The 22107-nt window shown below is 33.7% G+C and overlaps 1 protein-coding gene across 3 annotated transcripts; it reads right to left on the bottom strand.

Annotated features, from left to right (window-relative positions):
• Positions 1-8643: 8643 nt before the first annotated feature.
• Positions 8644-16848, bottom strand: LOC112766841 (putative cyclin-B3-1). Of its 3 annotated transcripts, none has more exons than XM_025812739.3 (23): positions 16718-16848; positions 16483-16540; positions 16324-16387; positions 16195-16227; positions 15664-15694; positions 15486-15534; positions 15296-15386; positions 14855-14915; positions 13587-13641; positions 13422-13497; positions 13266-13301; positions 13108-13177; positions 12923-12971; positions 12747-12840; positions 11837-11882; positions 11153-11443; positions 10949-11071; positions 9989-10078; positions 9707-9868; positions 9563-9622; positions 9351-9449; positions 8993-9171; positions 8644-8908 (listed from the first exon to the last, which is right to left on the bottom strand). In XM_025812739.3, the coding sequence occupies exons 1-23, from the start codon at positions 16733-16735 to the stop codon at positions 8776-8778; spliced, it is 1968 nt and encodes a 655-aa protein (XP_025668524.1). In that variant the 5' UTR covers positions 16736-16848; the 3' UTR covers positions 8644-8775. The 3 variants fall into 3 exon arrangements, with proteins under 3 accessions (XP_025668524.1, XP_025668525.1, XP_025668523.1); XM_025812740.3 differs by having other exon boundaries at positions 13123-13177; positions 13422-13503; XM_025812738.3 differs by having other exon boundaries at positions 13422-13503.
• Between the last annotated feature and the right edge of the window lie 5259 nt (positions 16849-22107).

Raw genomic sequence — 22107 nt, forward strand, 5'->3', positions numbered from 1 at the left:
ACAACCTTTTCAGGTTAGGGACACGCCAACTGACCTCTTGGATTCATCTCGTTATACACCATATTTGGTAAAGACACGAGGTCAAGAATGTTAAGCATTAACTACATCGTGGTCGATGTCATGTCTACTTACAATGCCTTAATAGGTCGGGCCACTTTAAACCGACTAGCGGTAGTTGTCTCTACACCCTACCTATGTATGAAATTTCCAACTATGGAAGGAATTGCTACCATAAAAGGAGATCAAAAGTTGGAAAAAAAAGTGTTACAATAAAAGTCTCAATTTAAAAGGCAACACAGGTGGAAAAGAAGTCAACACTATTGAGCTCAGCGGTGTCTGAACTCGAAAAGAACTACGTCCCCAACCTGAAGCGAAGATAGAAAAGGTACAAATTGGGGATTATGCTAAAAAGACAACGAATATAAGGGCTAACTTAGAGGAAGGTCTAAAGGCACAACTCGTTGATCTCTTACAAAGGAATTCCGACCTCTTCACCTGAAAAGTCTCCGATATGCCTGGTATAGACCCTGACCTCATGTCTCACAAGCTTGTCGTCTATTTGGTCTCTCGACCTGTTCAGCAAAAGCGGTGAAAGCTCAATCCTAAAAGGACACATGTCATGGAAGAATAGGTGCAAGACTTATTGGAAGCCGGATTCATAAGAGATGGAAAGTATCCTTTGTAGCTGGCTAACGTAGTTCTAGTAAAAAAGTAGAATGAAAAATGGAGGATGTGTGTTGATTAACAAACCTCAACAAATCTTGCCCCCAAGGATCCATACCCTCTTCCCAACATCGATGCCTTGGTTGACTCAACTTCAAGATATAGGTATCTGTCCTTTATGGACGCATACTCGAGATATAATCAAATTCTGATGTATAAACTGGACCAAGAAAAGACTTCTTTCATCACTCCCAAGGCTAACTATTGTTATGTAGTAATGCCTTTCAGATTAAAGAACGCTAGAACCATATACCAACGACTAATGAATAAGGTATTTTTTTTCTCACCTAGGAAAACTCATAGAAATGTATATGAACGACATGCTTGTCAAGACCAAGGACGACCTTAATCTTTTGTTCGACCTCTCTGAGGTATTCTCCAACATAAGGAAGCATGAGATCAGATTGAACCCTTCAAAATGCACCTTCGCAGTGGAAGCTGGAAAATTTTTAGGTTTCATGTTCACCCAAAGACGCATAGAGGTCAATTCGGACAAATGCACAATAATATTGAAGATGAAAAGCCCACCTTTCTCAAAGAAGTCCAACAATTAAATGGAAGATTGACAGCATTGTCTAGGTTCTTGGCAGGATCAACATTAAAGTCTTTACCTTTGTACTCGATACTCAAAAAAGGGGATCAATTAAAATGGACCCAAGAATGCGAGCAAGCCTTTCAGAATTTTAAAGCGTTTCTGGGTCAACCCCCGATACTTACCCGACCTATTGCAGGAGAAAATCTCATCTTCTACTTGGCAGTGACAAACCGAGCTATAGTCTTAGCCCTGGTCTGAGAAGATGAGAACGGACAGTAACCTATTTATTCGTGAGCAAAGCCCTATAAGGGGAAGAACTAAACTATTAAAAGATAGAAAAGTTCGTGTATGCTCTTATCCTCATTTCCAGAAGGCTCTGACTTTACTTTCAGGCTCACACCATAAAAATCCGAACTAATCAACCCATGAAGCACACTCTACAAAAGCCAGACATTGCAGGAAGGATGCTACAATGGGCTATAGAACTGTCCGAGTTTGATTTGAGATATGAAACTTGGACAGAAATCAAGTCCCAGTATCTGGCCAACTTTGTGGCTGAATACACTGAAGGCCAGGGAAGTCCGACGACTTGGAACCTATATATAGATGGATCATCCAACAAAGCTGGAAGCAGAGCAGGAGTCATCTTGGAAATTGAGCAAGGGATTCGGATAGAACTATCACTAAGGTTCGAGTTTTCTACTTCTAATAATCAAGCAGAATATGAAACCTTGTTTATTGACTTGAAGTTGGCTAAAGAAGTTGGGGCAGAAAGGTTGATAGCATTTAGTGACTTTCAAGTGATAACTTCCCAAGTTTACGGCACTTATCAAGCCAAAGATCCCAGCATGAAGAAGTACTTAAAAGAAGCACGAGAACAACTAGCACAGTTCTCAAAAGAGAGGTCCGACATATAGCTTGAGAATCCAACGCCCAGGAAGATGCCCTCTCTAAGTTAGCTAGTATTAAGCAGGGAACAACAATAAAAGCCTCATCCAAGAAATTCTCCACGCACCATCAGTGTCAAAGGGAGATGATAGCTCAGGAATAATGGCCATATCAAGCCAAAGTTTAGGATGGATGACTACCATAATTGACTATCTTAAATTTGATATTTTTCCTGAAGATGAAAAAGAGGCATGAACGCTCATAAGGGAAGTACAAAATTACACCCTGGTCCATAAGGTTCTCTACCAAAGAGGGATATCTACGCTTCTATTGAAGTGTGTCCTAACCTCTAACACCAAAGAGGTATTAGAAGAAGTACATAATGGCATATGTGAGAACCACTTAGGAGCACGACCACTAGCCAAGAAGGTGATCCGAGTCGGCTTCTTTTGGCCGACTTTGCAAAGAGAAGCGGCCGAGTTTGTCAAAAAATGCTCGCCTTGTCAGAAGCATGGCAACTTCCATGTTGTCCCCCCAGAAGAGCTTATTAGTGTCACCTTGCCCTGGCTATTCGCAAAATGGGGCCTTGACCTCCTCGAACCATTTCCACAAGCTCTAGGACAAGTAAAATACCTCATAGTAGGAATTGAAGTGGATTGAGGTAGAACCATTAGCGACCATCACAGCCCAATGAAGTCGAAAATTTCTTTATAAGAACATTGTCACAAGATTTGTAGTTCCCTACAGTATCACCACGGACAGTAAAACCTAATTCACCGACTAAACATTTAGGAACTTGGTGGCTAGCCTTAAGATCAAGCACCAATTCACATGGATAGAACACCCACAAGCCAATGGAAAAGCTAAAGCAGCAAACAAAGTTATATTGGCTGGGTTGAAATGCCAACTACAAGATGCAAAGGGAGCATGGGCAGACGAGCTTCCTCAAACTCTATGGGCATATCAGACAACTCCACATTCAATAACAGGGGAGTCACCTTTCCGACTTGCTTATGGCATAGAAGCCATGATTCCTCTAGAGATCGCTAAGGAATCTCCAAAAGTTAGATTCTATGATGAAGTGATCAATGTCCAAGCACAAAAAAAAGAACTTGATCTCCTCCCAGAAGTCCGAGAATAAGGTCGAATAAAAAAAGAAGCATTGAAGCAAAGGATGCCCTTAAGGTACAACCAGAAAGTAATCAAGAGAAGCTTTGCCACTAACGACCTTATACTAATTCGAAATGACATCGGAGTTCAGAAATTGGGCGAGGAAAGGCTGGTAGCAAACTAGAAAGTGCCTTACAAGGTCGCCGAGGTCTTAGATAAAGGGTTACTATAAGGTGTCCGACTTAAAAGGGAACAAGCTCCTGAGGTCATGGCACACATGTAACTTAAAAAAGGTATTACAGTTAGAGAAGCTACCTTGTTCCCTGGTGTCCTCTTTTTTTCGACTTCATGGTTTTATCCCGAAAAGGGTTTTCATGAAGGGGTTTTAATGAGGCATCACAGCAAGGGCTAGAGATTATAAGAAAATCTTTAGTAGCAAACTTATGTAAACCATTTCTCTCTTATCAATAATAAAGTATTTCTTTTATTTCCCATTCTCAAACGCATTAATTTAAACTCGAAAAATCGCAAAAATAATTGACCGACCTATATGGTTGGCAAGATGAAGCGAAGAGGTACAAATTAATATAAAAAGTTCAAAAATCGATGTACAAAATAAGTCAGACCAAAATGAAATGTAAAAGTAACTTAGCGAAACCCCAATTACATGAAGTCGGAACTCATAAAGAGAAAAACAATACTTGTACATAAGTCTAGAAAACACTGATCTACCTCGCCGACGTCTCTTCTAAATTTAGCAAAAAACAACATCGAAAGTTGTCAAAGTGATGAAAAATTTTTCAACCAAACAACTGATGCGGATTTTAAAACCACAAACTATCGGCAAGTGCACCGGATCGTATCAAGTAAGAAACCCACGGTGAGTGAGTGTCGATCCCACAAGGATTAACGGATTAAGCAAGCAATGGTCAATTGATCTAGTTAGACAATCACAATTTAGGGTTTTGAAAAGCTTTAACATAAACAGTAAAATAGACAAAAGTAAACAGTGAGTGTTGAAAGAGAATATAATTAAAAGAGTTAAGGTTTTAGAGATGTTGAGACTTCCGAGTTAATACTTTTCACTTTCTACCTTGATCATGCAAAGATACATTCATGACAAATCATAAATAATCAAATTCCAATGCCTTGGTGATTCAATTTCTCTTTAACCTAATTAATTGCTAATTCCTTAATCAATTATTAAGAAAAGAGTTGAATAACGTTCACTGATTTATAAGCCACACAATTCATAAGAATCTCCCCTAGTTGATTTGATGTCACTTATCAAGTCTAGTTTCAAAATCTAAGAACTGTGAGAATAAGTTTTCAAGATTAATTCAATTAATTAACTTTTTCAAGAAATTAAAAGAATTCAAGTCAGAAGAGAATTGTTTCCAACACATTCAAATCTATTGGATAAAGAACGAAAACTTTTTCTTAAGAAGATATCAATGCATTAATCAAAGGTAGAAAAGTTAGAATATTAGTCCATAGGAATCAACAGAGCTCCTAACATTAACCAAGGAGATTTAGTTGCTCATATCTTCAGAGAAAACCTAATATTATGAAAAGTAAAAAGTGTCGAAGAAGAGGAAGGGGCTCGAAGCGTCTGACTTCTCTCCTTAAATACTAACCTAAATGAAATTCAAATTCAAACTTAAAACAGAATCAAATTCAAATTGAAATCAAATATAACTAATTAATGTTTTCCTTCAGCCAAGCTTTCAATCTTTCCTTCTTTAAAATCCTCAACAAATGCTATGGTTTATGGGCTTGAGTTGAGCCTTGAGTAAATCAGATAATTGTTGAAGAATTAGAGGACTTAGTAGGTCAATTGAGGTCCCGGGAGAGTGTCCCATAATCCCACGTCGCACGTGAAGGATCCACGTACAACGTGAAACATGTGAACTAGGTGTTGTGCATATGCATCCTTCATGCGTACGCATGATGCCTCAAAATTCTCTTGTTGTGCGTACGCATGCATCATGCATACGCATGACAGCCCACGTACCTAGTTGATATCTTCACGTCTCACGTTGATGGTTTTACATCTCACGTTGAAATGGGATCATGCATACGCACGGGTCATGCGCACGCATGAATGAGCACATTCTACAACTTGGGCATACGCATGGGAGATACGTACCCACGACCTCCGTTTTGGCATTGGACGCCTATTCTCCCACATTGCACGTTGAAGGAGCTAGTGCCCCTGGGAGGACATAATTGGTTGGTGTGGCACACTTGCTCTCCCACGTTGCACGTCTTCAACATTTTGTATCCAAGGAGCTCTCTGTTTGGTTCAGAGAGCTCTTTGAGTTGCTACCAAATCATTCATACCAAAATAGTGGAGGAATGTTTTTTTAAACAGAATAAAAAAGTTATTCAAACTACAACTAAAGACAAAATAGAAATTGTTCAAAAACAACTATCACAAAGACTAAAGACCCATAGGTCGGGTCATTCAAATCTACAAAAAGTTATAAGAAATTACAAAAGGTTAAGTTGTTCTCCTATGACAGCATCCTCGGCTTGGTTGGAAGAGGTCGGAGCATATTCAGACACTGGCATCGCGGGAATTGGACTAGTTGGAGAAGGAAGGAGCTCACCACCAGATTGAGGGTTAGGAATTTGAGAAGTCTATCCGAGTTGCGCCCCCGAGGTCTTTGGATCGGGCACAGGGGTGTCCTCCTCATCATTTGGAGCAGCAACAATTTTCCTTCCACCACTATATTGTCTAGCTGATGAGGGAGAGGTCCACCTCGGGAGCAACAACTCGGAACTGAGTCTTCAGGTTTTCAACCATCTCGTTCATACCCTCAACCACAGATGCCTCAAGCTTCGCATACTCGTCCCGGGCTTTAGTAACCTCATCCACCAAATAAAGTGTTTTTTTTTTCCAAAAATAACTCTCTTCAACTTTCTTCTTCAAACCCTCTGATATGGCCAGAGCAGCCTTCGCTTGTTTGACTTTATCCCGAGCTTACCAAGGTCGAAAAGTAGTGCGTCCCTCTCTTCCTCCAACTCCTTCTTGGATTCTCTCAAGGAGGCCACTTCAGCCTACGAGGTAACCAAATAGCTCTGAGTGGCATTAAGGGGAGTCTTCTCGAACTCCCTAGCCAAGACCGTGCAAATGCCTACCGTCTAAACTCCACCTCTGGCCAAGAGCTGAAGGTGGCTTCTGATGGCTACATCATCCATGCGGATATAGCTATGTGAAAAGATTTGCTTTTCGCTTCAAGCAAGGCCGTCAAAGCCCTGCTCGTATATACTCCCCGACTTTGAAGACTTGCGCTTTTTAGGATTCGGTTCGAAAGTAGAAGAGGAAGGACGAGCTGCTGGTTTGGCTGAGCTGGGAGGAGAATGATAACCTTTAGAGAGGGTGAGGCACCCGAGTCCGACTTTGAGGGCGAGGACAGGTCGGCAGTTTCACCATCTTTCTTCAGCTGTATGCTCCTTGCAACAACGCTCTTTCTAGTGGCTTGGAGCATTTTCATGGTAGCCGACTTGGGAGTCCTTTCTGCAACACCCAAATAAGGGCACATTAGTCATCAACACAATTTTACAAGAAAAATCTATAAAAGGAAGAGAAAACTACCAAGCCCGAACTAAAGCTGACTCGGCTTCCCTAAATACCTTTTCGTATCCAAATAAGGAGCTCGGCCCCAAAACTCCTGAAACATCCCGACCACACTCTCTTTTACCTCGTCTAAGTCATCCGAGTTATACTTGACTATCACAGGATTTTTTTGCCGATACAAAGCAAAAATGGGTTCATCTTCATCATTTAGGAAAAAAGTCGAACACCCTCTACAGCTCGGAGTCGTGGAAGGACTCATCAAAAATAGCAAAAATTTTTCTACACAAAATAGGACGGAAAGAGAGCCAACATTTTTTTAGAACTAAAAGGTTTAGTGAGCACAAAGAAGTAAAAGAAGACTTTAAGGAAAGGTCGGACATCTAGTTCCCGACAAAGAAGTTGGTATATTTTTAAGAAGTTCCAAGAGTTGGGATGCAGTTGGGATGCAATTGGGTAGGAGCAACATTGTAGGATTTAAGGGCCTCGGACTCAAACTCAGAAAAAGAAAAGGTAACTCCTAACTTCGTGAAAAAACAATCATAGACATATATGAAATGTCGTTCCAACCTATCAAGTTGGGGGAAGCAGACCCTCTCCTCAGGGTCAGCAACAACAATCTGAAAGTTTCTCTCATCCTCTCAACTTAAACATAGCCTATGATGTCTACGAAAGGTTTTGGCATATTCATTATCAATCACAGGGATAGGGGTAAGAACCAAGGTTTTGAAAATCGAATCGGTTATGAACCGCTCGAGCTACTAGTTCATTGATTTATTAGTTCAACCAATTCAATCGTGGTTCAACCGAAATAACCGTTTTATAATAAAATATAAAACACATTAAAATATAATTATAATTTTATTTAAACTTTAAAATATCATTCAAATCAAAAGTATTACATCAATCACTATTATACTATCATCCAAATACAAAGTCACAAGTCAAATAATAAAATAAAAATAACCAAACATAAAATGCTAACATCAAAATTTGTCATCAATAATCAAAATCCACAAAAACATAAACTAAGATCAAACAGAACCCAATGACAAAACAATGAATTAAATTGATTGATATTATCATCTAATCAATAACAAAATTTAGTTAACAGCAACCCAATGACAAAAACAATAAATTAAGATCAACATAAACTATATTTTTAGCAAATTAAACACACACTTCCTCTCTAAAGCCTGGACTGATAGTATAAAAAAATGTTTTACACAGTCTTGCAATCACAACTGTTTTCTTGAATGATCATTCACGCGGTTAATATAAAAAGTAGTTATTTTTGCTAATGTGGCGTTATGTGATTGGATGCACATGTAAAATGACTTTACACTAACACTGTATCAAAATCACATTCTTAATTTGATGCACTGACGGTGTAAAACATTTTACGCAATCGTGCAATTACAACTGTTTTCTTGAATGGCCATTCATGTGGTCAATATAAAAGGTAGTTATTTTTGTTAATATAGTATTATGTAATTGGATGCATGTGTAAAATAGTTTTACAGTTATAGTACAAAAGAATTTAGTTTTGATGCAATATAAAACATTTTACACAATCCTACAATAACAACTGTTTTAAATAACCTTTCATGTGGCCAATAATCAATTACGAGAGTTATATTTTAATTGGTTGTGAATTTGTGATGGTTGTAGTGCAAACCCATTAAAAAAGAGAAATAGAAAAATTTGTACTATTTGCAATAATTTCATAATAATTGATTGGTTAATTTTTAAATTTTGTCAAGTAATTAAAATTATTGACATAACATTGTTAGAGAAAAATTTAACCTGAAAGAAATTAGTATCAACTTTTATACTGTAAAAATAGATGGATAAAAGATGGTATCACAAATGTAGCTACAACATTCTAAGATTTTTTTTTTTAAGTTTGACATATTATAGTATAAGATTGCAGCTAAAATCAGGGAAGGCTATCCAACGGTCTTACGGCTGCAACCAAACGTAGCTCCTTTCTTGAGTACTTTTCATATGTAACCTTTAGCTTTCCAATCCTAGCAGCTTTATGGAGTTTCAATATCATTTCGGCACAACCCCTACAAAAAATTACAGTCAACATGAATAAGAATTAACACATTTTGAATTTGGATATTGATTTTTTTAAGAGTAGAAAGAAGTGCCTCATTTGTGAAATATCATAGTGTGCATGCTTCTGCAGCAATGGCGTCCATGGCGGCTCAATTTGCAGAGTGCAACGTGCAACATAGAGAGCTGATGCACATAATAATGAGGGCTTGAATGCTATAGCTTCATATTCAACCAAGCATAGGTCAATGAGAAAGAATGCCATGTGTTCAAGCTGGACAGAGAAAATTAGAAACCATCAATCTTAGAAAACTACTATACAGTATAAGACACTTCCTTAACCAAACGACCAATTTATCATCCAAATTAACTAATCATCCTTCAACCTAGCAGCATTAATATTGGTTCAATACACCATATTCGAACAATTAACCGTCGGAGTTGCATATATACCTTACTATCTGATTGTGCAGCCTTTAGAAACCTCACCAAGAAAACATAAGGAGTAGGAACATTCAAACGAAACTTCAATTTTCTAAGAATAAGCTTCTCCTGAGTAGCAAAACCATTCCACAGGTTAGAACACAAACCATGAGATCATGGGTGTTAAGCCATTTACAGGTCCAAAATAAAATAAAAAACTGGATAGCAATGCAATTGCATACCATTCCAAGCATTTGATCTCTTGTATATGACTCAGCCGAGATGCTTATTAAATCTTTGACCTACGGGGAAAACATTAGAGTCAATGATAAATCATGTTCCTTTTTCTTCAAGAAAAGATGTTTGACAAAAAGGATAATTCATACTCTAGGATGCCAAAAGTCCTCGTATTTTGAAGCCAGCAAAAGTGCTGTAAGACCAACTAATTGCATATCTGTCTTTTCTATTTTCACCATGGAAAGATATTGATCTAATAATGTAACTGTGAGATATAGTGTTTCTGGCATCAAATCAAACTTCATGTGTACCTGTAATAGGCAAGAATGATATCCAAAGAAAAAATGATCATAAAACATAGTTAAGCACTGAAAAAGAAAGTGACATACACATGAAAAGTCATCCCATAGATGGCAGAACTAAATACATACTTCAATCAACCAGTTGATCAAAATGCCCCGCATATAAGGTGTAATTTCTGTCTGAATGCACATGTAATTTGCCAAAGATGGATTTTGCGCCTGCATTTAATTAAAAGCACATTGAAATAACCAAAAAATGTTGATTGAAATTCCAGAATAAGAGGGAAACAAATAACATCAATTTGCATAGGCTCTGACGTTAGTGCCATCTGATTTATGCCAATCAAGAAGAAGACAAAATGAGTCAAACAATGTGGTAGAAATAGACAAGTTTGCATCATGTCTTAAACATATAAAACTATTGAAAAAGTGTAACATCAAATAACATTTGTGGCTCATTCCTTTCTCCTCAGAATTTTGCATCTGCAGTGTAGCACTTATAGAAAGTTTTGCACGCATTTAAGCATATCAACTTTGACAGTATTGGTGTGTAGTAATTGCTATGACAGTTCCTACAAGATTGGGATGACTTCCACCCAACTTCAACAGTTCAAAACAAGCTGGGTGACAACCACTAAAACATGCAATAATTCTAAAGAAATGTCACTACTGAATTATATTATATCTAAAAGCTAAACAAACTTGTCGCTGAAAATGGGGAGTGAAACAAATGTCTGTTAGAACAAGTTAAAACATTTTAGGATATCATATTATTAAATTCTGGGACCAAATTATATGTATGTTCTCCCTAGTTTGGCTTTGAATTTTGTTACACCCCTAACATTCCCCACGGATGAAATAGTAGTTTTTCTATAATTATATTTGATGCAAGAAACATTTAAGTTTATAGAAATGTCCAAAGCAGCTTATTAATTAAGATCAAATTTTTTTACTCAATTATTTACTTATTCTGCAGTCAGTAAAGCAACTAAAACTCTAAAAGCCTAGAGTTGTTGGAACACAACATGACCAAGCATCATCAAAGAGAAAGAGGCACACTGATATGCATCAGAATGTTATGAATATTACCTCACTAACCCAATAGTACTGATATATGTCATCAACATATTCAGGTACTTCTAAATGATTGCAATCATTGTCTATATTTGGTAGGTTATCCTGCTGGCTAACTTCACACGTTTGCTTGAGAAGCTGCAAAATAAGGCTACATGTCACATAAATTTGAATAAAAAATGAAAAGGAAAAAATGGTTTGGCACACACTGTGAACAACCTTAGATCCTTCCATCAATGAACTAGTATAAGATTTTTTGCGTCTTGACTTTTTCATTAGAATGAGTTCTGGCAAATGTACTCCCAAATTTTTCTCTCCATCAGATGGAACACATCCTTGATTTGCATCATTGGAAACTGATGCTAAACCATTCACTGGAAGAGGTAATGGAAGTGCTTCCTCATCCTGAGACAATATTGCAGCATTTGATTGTGATATGTTCTGACCTGATATGCATTTAGGTTTTAAAGTCATGTGATCAGTAGAAGCGATGACTTTAGTCTTAAGAGGCTGCAAACAAGAAGGTAAAATTCAGTTTGATACATTATATGGCAAATCTTCTATAAATAGCTATATGCTGTAAATAATTTGCACAATCTTTAACATCGAGAGAATATTATTCAGCTTCTATCATTTCAAGAGTGAACCATTTTGACTTGTCTTTCTCCTTTTAAAGTATCAGAATGTGTAGAGGAATCACATACACACATAAAAGGTTTTCTGAATAGAGTTTCACCTCAGCACACTACATAATTCCCCTTCACTAGAATTATACAACAATGGCACATAAATTCCAAATTGAATACAAAATAGGTACAGAAATGTGCCTAGCCTCAAAGAATAGTAAGGTAATTCTAAACAATTTCTGCATTGTTCAATCAAATACAGCAACTATAGACATACCATGATGTACTTCCTTGAAGATCCATATAAAACTTTGGATTGACTCCTGCATTCAACATGAATTGCAAGAAAGTTACAACGAATGTCATCGTATAAGTTATCAGCTTGAAAAATCTAAGTCTAAAAGCAACACCCAGTAAAAGAAAATATGGTAACAGATAATACAACACCACGGCATCCAGGTAAATAGAGATTTTGGAACTCCCATGTTTTGAAAACACATGGGTTTTGCTTGCTCAAAGAAAGGATCTTTTGCTTGACATCCACACATCGAATATTAACTTGCAAGAGAGTACAAATAAAAAACACAAGTTTACTTAATAGAGAATACCAACAAAATGAAACAAAAAAAGATGTCAATCCATGTTGCTGGCATGATTGTGTAGGACTATAACAAGACCAAAATTGTGGAAGCAAATAACTGTGCAATGATAATTCACTATCTCTTATTTAGATGGAAAACATTAAATATATGAAAACTCTGCCCTTATTTTGAATTTAGGCCATAGAGGCATTCTCCACATATCAACTAGGTGTTTGAAAAATGGTCAAGGATAAAATTCCTGCAAAACAAAGAATCAAATTCTACAAGTTTTCAACTTTCCCTTATAATTTTTAATTGCTAACATATAATATATTATTAGCAATATGTAAATTTGATAGCACCATGAATCACTTTATTCGGTAACTTTAGTCTTAATATTGATCCTTTCATGTATCCTCTCTTTAGCCACAGCAACCTAAGTATTTTCTGAGGTGATTGCTACCAAATACCAATGTTTCTAGAATGATTACCACCATTATAGGTTGACTTGCTAGATTCATCCTATATTGCAACTTAAAGACAAACTAAAACAGCCAAAATGTTTATGTACAGTGTAAAACTATGACAAAATTTATTATTGCTTACGTTTGAGTAAAGCCATCACTCACTCGTATCTTCCGCACATTGTTTCTTGCATTAGTTAGCTGGGAACTAACTCTTCTACTTGCTGTTGCCTTAGCTGAAATGACAATAGGCTTAGTAGATATAGTATAACTCAATTCATTGAAATTTACAGATTGCTTATCCATGAGACAACTCACAGGGGAGAGAACTTCGTGCCTTTGCTGTTTCAGAACTTCCAGCACTTTCCTAAAATGAAGTAAAGTGGGGTAACATAAAAAAGAAAATAAAATAAAAAATATATTTAAAGAACAGAAGAAGAAAAAGAAATACATGAAGAGAAAATATTGTATTGCCTGGAAAGATAAACCATTGTATTACTCACATCTGCTCTGTATACCTTCCTTGGTGCTGGTAAGGACTTCCTTGGTATTGGTAAGGACTTCCTTGAATTACTTGAAAAGGACAAATAAATACTCTGGTTTCAGCCATATTTGTATTCATAAAAATTAGAATCGATCAACAAATAAATACTTCACAGACCTTGGATTTGTAGGTAATATAGGCTTCTTGGCAAACCTAAAAGAAAACGAATTGCCACATAATTTCTTTAGTGAAGTGCTTGGGACGATAAACATGAACCTCAATAAATCCACTATCATGTGTCATGTGACAAACCAGAGACAAAATGTGGAGTACCTGTCTTTTGTGACAACTGATGGGCCTCCATGTGAATTATACTTCTGATCCTTTGAAGCTGGTCTCACATCTGTGCCTGGTTCTTAATTCAATGAAAGGGAGATAAAGACCTTAATAAGACATAGAGCATTCAAATAAAAGTATATCAAACAGAAAGGTATTCACCTTTCTTTGGAGCATCTGACTGGACATCATTGCTTCTATTTCTTTGCAGTATTCCCTAATTTAAGCAAGAAAAGTGATCAGGAATGAGAACTTTGTAATCGTTGACCAAATCAAATTTCATATGCTATCATTTCATATATGCTGCCTTTATAACATGCTAGTCCCAGCGCCCGAAAACAGGATAAGTTCCACAATCAGTTCTTCTTAATGATAGAAAATGTGGGAGAAAATTGGCACAGGTGTGAATGTGATGTTAGATGCCTGCTGATATATCCGATCATATAGCTTTGCTGCCACTATATCCTACAGGCTACCATTTCCAGAAGGTTGTGTTGTTATATGATAACGATCTTGATAGAAATAAAAACCAAAATTTACCAAAATATGCTGTACATAGGATGCCAGTTCTGGTATCAGGTAAACAATATTACAGAACATGCAACTGTTGTAAAGGTACTATATAAATAAGGGAAACAACAACAAAAACCTTTTAGTCCCTATGTGGATTCAGCTACATAGATCAAATGACTCAATTGTGCACAAACCATTTACATCTAAGTCCATAATGGTTCATCCATAGGTTTTTCTTCAGTCTGCTCTACCTCCATGAAACTTACTGTCTCACCCATCCCCGGGTGTTAGAGTGCATTACAGGACATATAGTTCACTGCCCACACAGCTATTCCACGTAGTACACATGAACAGTGTAATTTAGTTGACAATTAGGTGGTTAGATTAACATCAATCCAGTTTCAACTGTATCAATGTATGGTTCATTTTCTCTCTTTCTGAGCAGCATTTTCTAACTTTCTTTCTTTTACTCAATTTGCTGACCTCTCAGACTATAGCATCAAGATGAACTGTTATGTAGCATTTCACCCTAAACTTGTATGCCTTATTAAGTGATTCCTAGAGTTTAGAGGTGCAGTTTTATTCATTGTATCATTAGGGGTTATCATAAACATTAAATAGGTCTAGTGGAAGAGGAAAAGTTCTAGTACACTCATGGAGAAAGAGCTTTTTTCTTTGTTTACATGTATTTCAACTATACAATAACTAAAAGTATGAGAGGGATACAATAGTAAAAATTTGGGGTAGCTAAAAAAGCCAGGTGGAGGAAGAAAGTTGGGATTATGTGGAGAATGTTACGAATGACTCGGTAGATAGAAGAGACTACTACCAAAGAATTAAGAAAACGCAAAGCAACAAGGAAACAGGAAAACAGAAAAGAGACATAACAGATAGTAACCAATAACTATTTTCCATACCGTGAAGGATTTCCTCAAGGTGATACCACCCCCTTTTTTAATGTTTGAACCTGCTAAACCCCTAAGAAAGCACATAAGACACAAAAGTCAAATAATATTCAGCAGTAAAGAAAACAATGTTTGGACGGAATAAAGTGACATAGAAATAATATACTATCTTATCTTATTCAAGCAAAAGTAAAGATGTTATGTTAACCTGTTTGAAATTATGTTGCAAAAATAATATAACAATTTCTTCTTATATACCATAGGCCTGCCTATATTTCAAACAAAATATTAAAAACAGGGATAAAGTTAAGCTCGCCACTGGACCTATCATAAATTCAAAACATCTCTAGACAAAATAGTTGATATAGCAGTATCTCTGTCATCCAACATACGAAGCAAGTTACACTCACTTGCAAACATTCCATCTCTTAACAGAATAATGAAGATACTCACTTCATTTTGGAGCTGTCACGTCCAATATTTGTTGCAGAGTTTCCTTGAACATTACTAACATCAGCCAATGCCTTTCTCACATTTGTATTTGCTACCAACATCCAACATAAGAGAAAATGACAAATGTGTTTCGCAAACATAAACATATTTTTTCAAAATGTAATAGGAAACTAGTCCAGTTAAAACTTACCAGAAGTAACATATTTGCTATTGCTTTTATCCATACTTTTGAAGCCTCCCTTCACCAGTGAAGTTACAAAATAATTATGTATACAGTGAGTAAGAAATCGCATAACAAAAAATTCAAAGGCACAAATACAAAGACACTTTATTTAGCATTTGGAAAGTTAAGTTTAGAATTAAATTACCTTAGGATTACCAGCTACTGTAGCACTCTTTCTTCATAAATTGCAAAGTGGTGGGAGAAAAAACAAATAGAGTATTAGATTGCTCTTTATACTCAAGAAACTTAGATTACAATCTAAAGAAAACAAGCGACCATTCTGCCATAACATGTGTCACATTGGTTTCCAAAAGAAGGCAACAACATCAAACCTTGCCTTACAAAATCATAAAACAAGGTAGCACCATAGCAGCTTTGTACTCATATATGCCCTACAAGTGTTCCAATCCTAGGAAGAATCTAAACAAAGAAAAAGTTTAATTCTTAAAGCTCGACAAACTAACACCTCCTTATAATGTATCTAATATCCCAAAGAATTAAACAACAAAACGAAACCGAAAACATTCACTGTTAGATATAACGAGAACAAAGAAGAACCAATTAACAATCAGTTCCAGAAGTAAGTATTATACTATTTTTGACAATCTCATCTCCGCTCTACCAAAAATTCAAAGAGCAGAATTTATGCCTTCCAAAATCAGAAAGTAGGACATACCTCGAAGTTGCACCTGCTTCTCTCACAGATTTCCTAAAAAGAGATTCAAATTATTTTCTTATAAATAAATTGTAAGCATAACTACGCATAAATTATACAGTATCCATCACACACGCAAAAGACACTTACATGAGCACATTGCCAACTTTAATCCGTTCATTTTCCATAAGGACCTTGAAATTCCTACCACCAACTGCTCCAAACATATAGTAGAACACCAAGAAGATTCAAGAAAAATTAAAAATAAAATAAAATAAAATTTGTAACATAAACAAATATAAAAGATACCACTTGGCCGAGGTTCGCGACTGTCAGGGATCCGGGATGAAACCTCTCTAGATTTTCCCTGAAACATGCAACAACGAAACAATAACCACGAAAATAAGATAAGATTAGAAAATAATAGAAAAAAAATGCCAGAACGTTCGTCGAAAGAAACATGCGAGTTGGAAGTGAGGATTACGTTGAAAGAAAAATTGTAAAATTCAGGGTAATAAACAGATCGGAGTTGAGCATTACTTACCGTGAGAGAAGAAGCCATTGAGATTTCTGGCTTTCCTTTCTGCTTTAGGTGGATGCGATTTGAGTTATGGGAAAAATATCCGTTGAAAATTGAATGGGAAGAACACCGCGCATATGCTTATGATTTTAAAAATGCGTGTTTTTACTTTGATGCCCCTCTGCCTTCAAGAATTCAAGGGAAAAATAATATAATTTACCTTTTTTTTTTACTATATATTGTTTTTGGGTGATGGGTGTTATCTCCAAAAATGATATATTATGTGTGTTGTTAGGGACGGATCCAGAAATGATATTATGGGGGGCCAATAACACATATAATATTAAAAATTATGTAAAAAAATTATATAATATAAGATGTATTATAAAAATATACGGATAGAGAATATATTTTAAAGTAAAAAAATATGTGTATACTTTTTATTAACGAAGTGGTCGATTCTTCGTATCATAAAATTCATCGATAATAGAATTTGTGTCAAAATTTTTAACAATTTTCTTTTCAATATAATTAAAAGATAATTAGCAAGAAATTCATCTTTTATTTTATTTCTAAGTTATTTTTCACAATATTCATAGTTGAAAAAGATCTCTTAATTATAGCAGTTAAAACAGAGAGAATTAATACCAAACAAATAAAAAAAACAGCCACAAGAAAAAAAAGAATTCACTTTATGAGATTTAAAAATTTTTATTTAATTAAAAAATATTAGTAATAATATCTTTTTCATATTTTTTTAATATTGTTACTTATTTTTTAGATATTAAAAATTATTAATATTTAAATTAGACTGAACTTTTATTTATATTAGACTAAATACTAAATATTTTTTTTAAAAAAATTAAATTATACATAATAACTTATTACTATTAAAAAAAGTTGGGGGCCGAGGCCGCCACTCGCCCCTTATGTCCGTCCCTATGTGTTGTACCGAATTGTGAAAGTGCTGCAAGTTTGCAACTTTAATTTTTTAATTCGTTAAAATACAAAACGGCAAAATCGTTTTTTATTTTCCTAATTTAAAAAAAAAATAAAGAACAAAACAGTGATGTCCTTTTTCTATTTTAATAATTTGAAAAAAATATAACAAACAAGACAGAAATTCTGCTTAGCAATTTTCAAAATTTTAAAAGAAAATATTTTTAATAAAAACATCAATAACTTTTTTAATTAAAAAAAATTTAGACAAAACATTCTAAAAAAAAAAAATTTATGATAGAGTGAAACTCACTTGATGTCAAATAACTTGTATAACACACATGTTTGATCAATATTTTTTTTTTAAAAAAAATTAGTCTATATAATTTACCTTCTAAATGTTTTCGGTGAATAAGAATTGGATTGGATATGACCAAAATTTTTATTTGATCTATACCAAAATCATTAGATCAGATCGGATTCAATATCTGCAATTTTTAAATTTAGATCTAATCTGTACATTTACGGATCGGATCAAACCGAATATCAAATATATTCGCAAAATATAAAAATATTTTTAAAAGCTAAATTTTATTAAAAATATCAATAAAATTCTTTTTTTTATTTTTTTATACATGTATGTTTACTCTTAAAATATTATCAAATATATTTTTTAAAGTAATAAAAATAAAATAATATAACATATATATAATAATTATTAGTTGAAATAAAATATAAAAAAAAATATTTATTTATTTATTTATTTATTTTTACAGATTTACAGATATACAGATACCAACCTAAAATCCGTAATTCGATTCTATTAATGTGCAGATCAAATTAATATCTATAATTTTCAAATTAAATTTAAATAAATACCGCGTATATACAAATTTCCATTAATACCCCAAAATGTTTGTTTCCCTTCTTACACTTTTAAATTGTATAATAATTCGAATATCCTGTTTTCTTTCGTAAATTCCCTCGTTCTTGCTTTTTGTGGATATATATATATATATATGGGGAAGTGAGAAATTAGATTCACGGTGGAAAAAGGCTTTAGGCTTAGGCCATAATATTGAAATATAAAATTGAGAGAACATATTAGGTGATCAACAATTTTATTTTCGTTCCCTTTTTTTTACATAAAGTAGTGGTCTTCAATATTTTTAAATTGAAATCAAATATTAAAAATAAAAATAAAATTAAACATATAAATGTTACTTGAGGATAAAAATATATTTATAATTAAATAATTATTTTAGTAAATAAAATATCATCATATTAATAATACCCTAAAAATATGCTATTTTATTGAAATTCAATTTAATACAATAACATTTTTATGAAAAGCGGATATAGTCATATAGTAGTATATATTCTTGTTAATAAATTATATAAAGATATTTTATGAAGCTATAACGATCATTATATAAAAGGTTTAATTATTCTATTAATTCCTATAGTTTTATCAAATTTTTAACTAAGTTTTTATACTTTTTGTCCTTTCGATTGAGTCCTTACACTGCTTTAATTTTATAATTAAGTCCTTCTTAGTATAAAAGATATTAGAGTTAACGGGATATTTTTTCGTCAATTGAAGGTATTTATAATTAAAAACTTCATTAAATTTTTTACTGCATATATTTTGGTAAAAATATTATGTTAATTTTAACATTTTTAACATGAAAATGACGTAATTATAAAGTTAAAAATAGTGTAGAGATCCAAATCAAAGAAAAAAAATATAAAGACCCAATTAAAAATTTGGTAAAACTATAAGAACCAATAGAGCAATTAAACCTATATAAAAATATCCCAAATACGTTTAAAAATACTTCTACAAATTTTACCAACAAAATTATATAATACTTAGTTGCTTCTCATAATTTCATATTTGTCTTTAATTAAAATGTTAATATTTGAAGGACTTTTAATGAAAATGGTGCGTTTTAAATAAAATATTTTTAGTATAATTCTTATTTTGCAATAATATCTATTGAAATATAAGTTTACTTTAATTTGTTGTTCTCAACCATAATGTTGGGTTTTAATTTTACACAACATTTCAATCTCTTCTCTCATCTTTAATATACTAAAAGTAAATTCTTAAAATGATATACAAAAGTTCATATCACTCACAAAAATAACCTTTAAAAATATAAATAATAAATAAGTCTCTAAATAATTTAAAAATATAACAAAATTAACCAAGAAATATTATATTTTTATAAGTATAAAAAAATTTTGTATTTAATAAATAGGGTTAAGTACGATTTTGGTCCTTAACGTAAAGGCCGAAAATTTATTTCGTCCCCGACCTTTTTTTCGCTACAAAATGGTCCCTGAGGTTTCAGTTTGTTTTAAAATCGTCTTTTTTTTTTTTAATTTTTTATTTTTATTACCAAATTACTCTTAATAAAAAAAATAAAAAAAATAAAGAAAAGAAAGAAAACACGTAAAGTAAAGGGGAAAGGGGGAAGAGGTTACGCGAAGGGAGAAGGGTGGGGAGGGGGGAGGGGGTTCAGGAAGAAGAGGGGGAAGGGTCCTCACTGTCGCCGCCGCCGTCGCCGTTCAACAGCGCCAGAATCAGTTGCAGTTTCGCCTTCAAATGTCAGGGCCGCCGTTGCTCGTCGTCGTTCGGTGGTTGGATCTCGCCGCTGCTCTTCTGGGCTCGACAGAGATGTTTGATGGCGGTGGATTCTAGTTCGAGGCAAGAACAGGGGAAGGCTTTGGTGGCGAGCTGAGGGAGGAGAAGAGGTCGCGCTGTGACGGTGGCGCTAGGGTAGCGTGAAGAGAGAAGAAGAAAAGGGTTGCGGCACTTTGATGGCGGATCGGCGCTGTGATGGCAGTTTCGAGTGACTCGCCGGATTCTACTTCTGCTTCCATTCTTCTTCTTCTTCTTCTTTTATTATGTTGTTGATTTTTTATTATTGTTGTTTCTGGTTGTTTCTACTTCTGATTGAATATATTGTTTCATTGTTATTGTTGTTGTTGTTGTTCTATTTCTGTTTCTGCTCCTGCTTCTTCTGTTTCTACTTGATTTCATTGTTGATTCATTGGTGATTTATTGTTGTTGTTGTTGTCCTGCTGCTACCTCTGTTTGATTAATTGTTATTGTTGCTTCTGGTTCTGTTTTTGCTTATGTTTCTGCTGGTACTTCTGCATAATTTTGGGAAAGAAGGGGAAGGGGCATTTTGGTCCGAAAGACGGTTTTAAAACAAACTGAAACCTTTTGGACTATTTTTGTAGCGAAAAAAAGATCGAAAACGAAATAAATTTTCGACCTCTACATTAGGGACCAAAATAATGCATAACCCTAATAAATAATGTGTGTATTTGATATGAATTTAATTTTTGGATGACATTTAAATACTCATTTAGAATGTGCACAAAAAATTGAAGCAAAAGTAGATCTTTAAACTTTTTTTTTTTCATTTTTCAAAAGCAAAAATTAATCATTCACAATAAAATTTAAAAAAAAAATCACCAAACATAAAATTATCATGTTTTAAAGGATGAAAAGGTTTTATTTATCTAATAATGCTTGCAAAAAATTGCATTAAAATTTAATCTCTAAAATATTTTTTTTAGAATATATATATTTAATATAAAATTATTTTGTCACATTTTTAAATCTTTCAAGGGATTTATTTATTGTTTGTATCTTTTGAAGTAATTTTTGTAAGAGATGTAAAATTTCGAATACCATTTTAATAAATTATTGGTGATTTTATCTCAAACTATTTAAGATGAGGCATCATCTCTCATTTTTTTTTCTCTCTAAAATAAAACTTAAAATAATTAATATTTTTATTTATTATTTATTTACTTATTTAATTTATTTGTTAGTATCATATTAATTACCTAATATTTTAATTCTCACTCTTTTAGATATTGATCAAATTGATATGAACAAATCAACAAGTATAATTTGTATTCTGAGAAATTGAATATTTAAAAGAAATACTTTTAGTAATAAAATTTATAAATAATTAAACAATTCTTACATGACGTACTTCACATCTTACTATATATTAGTTTATTCATTAGTAAAAAAATATTAATGTATATGAAGTATTTATCATCAAACCAATATGAGTAACAATTTGATAGAGAAAATTATCACACACATAAAAATATTTACAATATACAAATAATATTCAATTGTATAAAGGAAAATGTAATAAAAATAAGCTGCAAATATATATAATCCATAAGTAAAAATATAAATTAAAGATTAAAAAAATCCTGAGCAGTTGCCATGTGATGATAAAGGACAGTCAGGCGAAGTGCCAAAGGTTGTCTGGGTCTCCTAAACACAGCAAAAAGGGCTTTAAGAATTGACATTTATTTAATTAAATTTAATATACAATAATTGCTTTCTTAAATGACCTAATATTGAAATTAAACTAACGATAAATAAATGAAACAATTCAATAAAAATTCCACAAGTAATGATAATAAACTTTGTA

Source organism: Arachis hypogaea, chromosome 17, assembly GCF_003086295.3.
Source record: "Arachis hypogaea cultivar Tifrunner chromosome 17, arahy.Tifrunner.gnm2.J5K5, whole genome shotgun sequence".
Lineage (NCBI taxonomy): Eukaryota > Viridiplantae > Streptophyta > Magnoliopsida > Fabales > Fabaceae > Arachis > Arachis hypogaea.

Excerpts from the sequence above, each read along its gene's own strand:
- LOC112766841 (XM_025812738.3), bottom strand. Across the intron at positions 10,079-10,948 it reads AGTACTATTGGGTTAGTGAG|GCGCAAAATCCATCTTTGGC; the intron begins GTAATATTCATA and ends AATTAAATGCAG. Across the intron at positions 8,909-8,992 it reads TATGATATTTCACAAATGAG|GGGTTGTGCCGAAATGATAT; the intron begins GCACTTCTTTCT and ends AATTTTTTGTAG.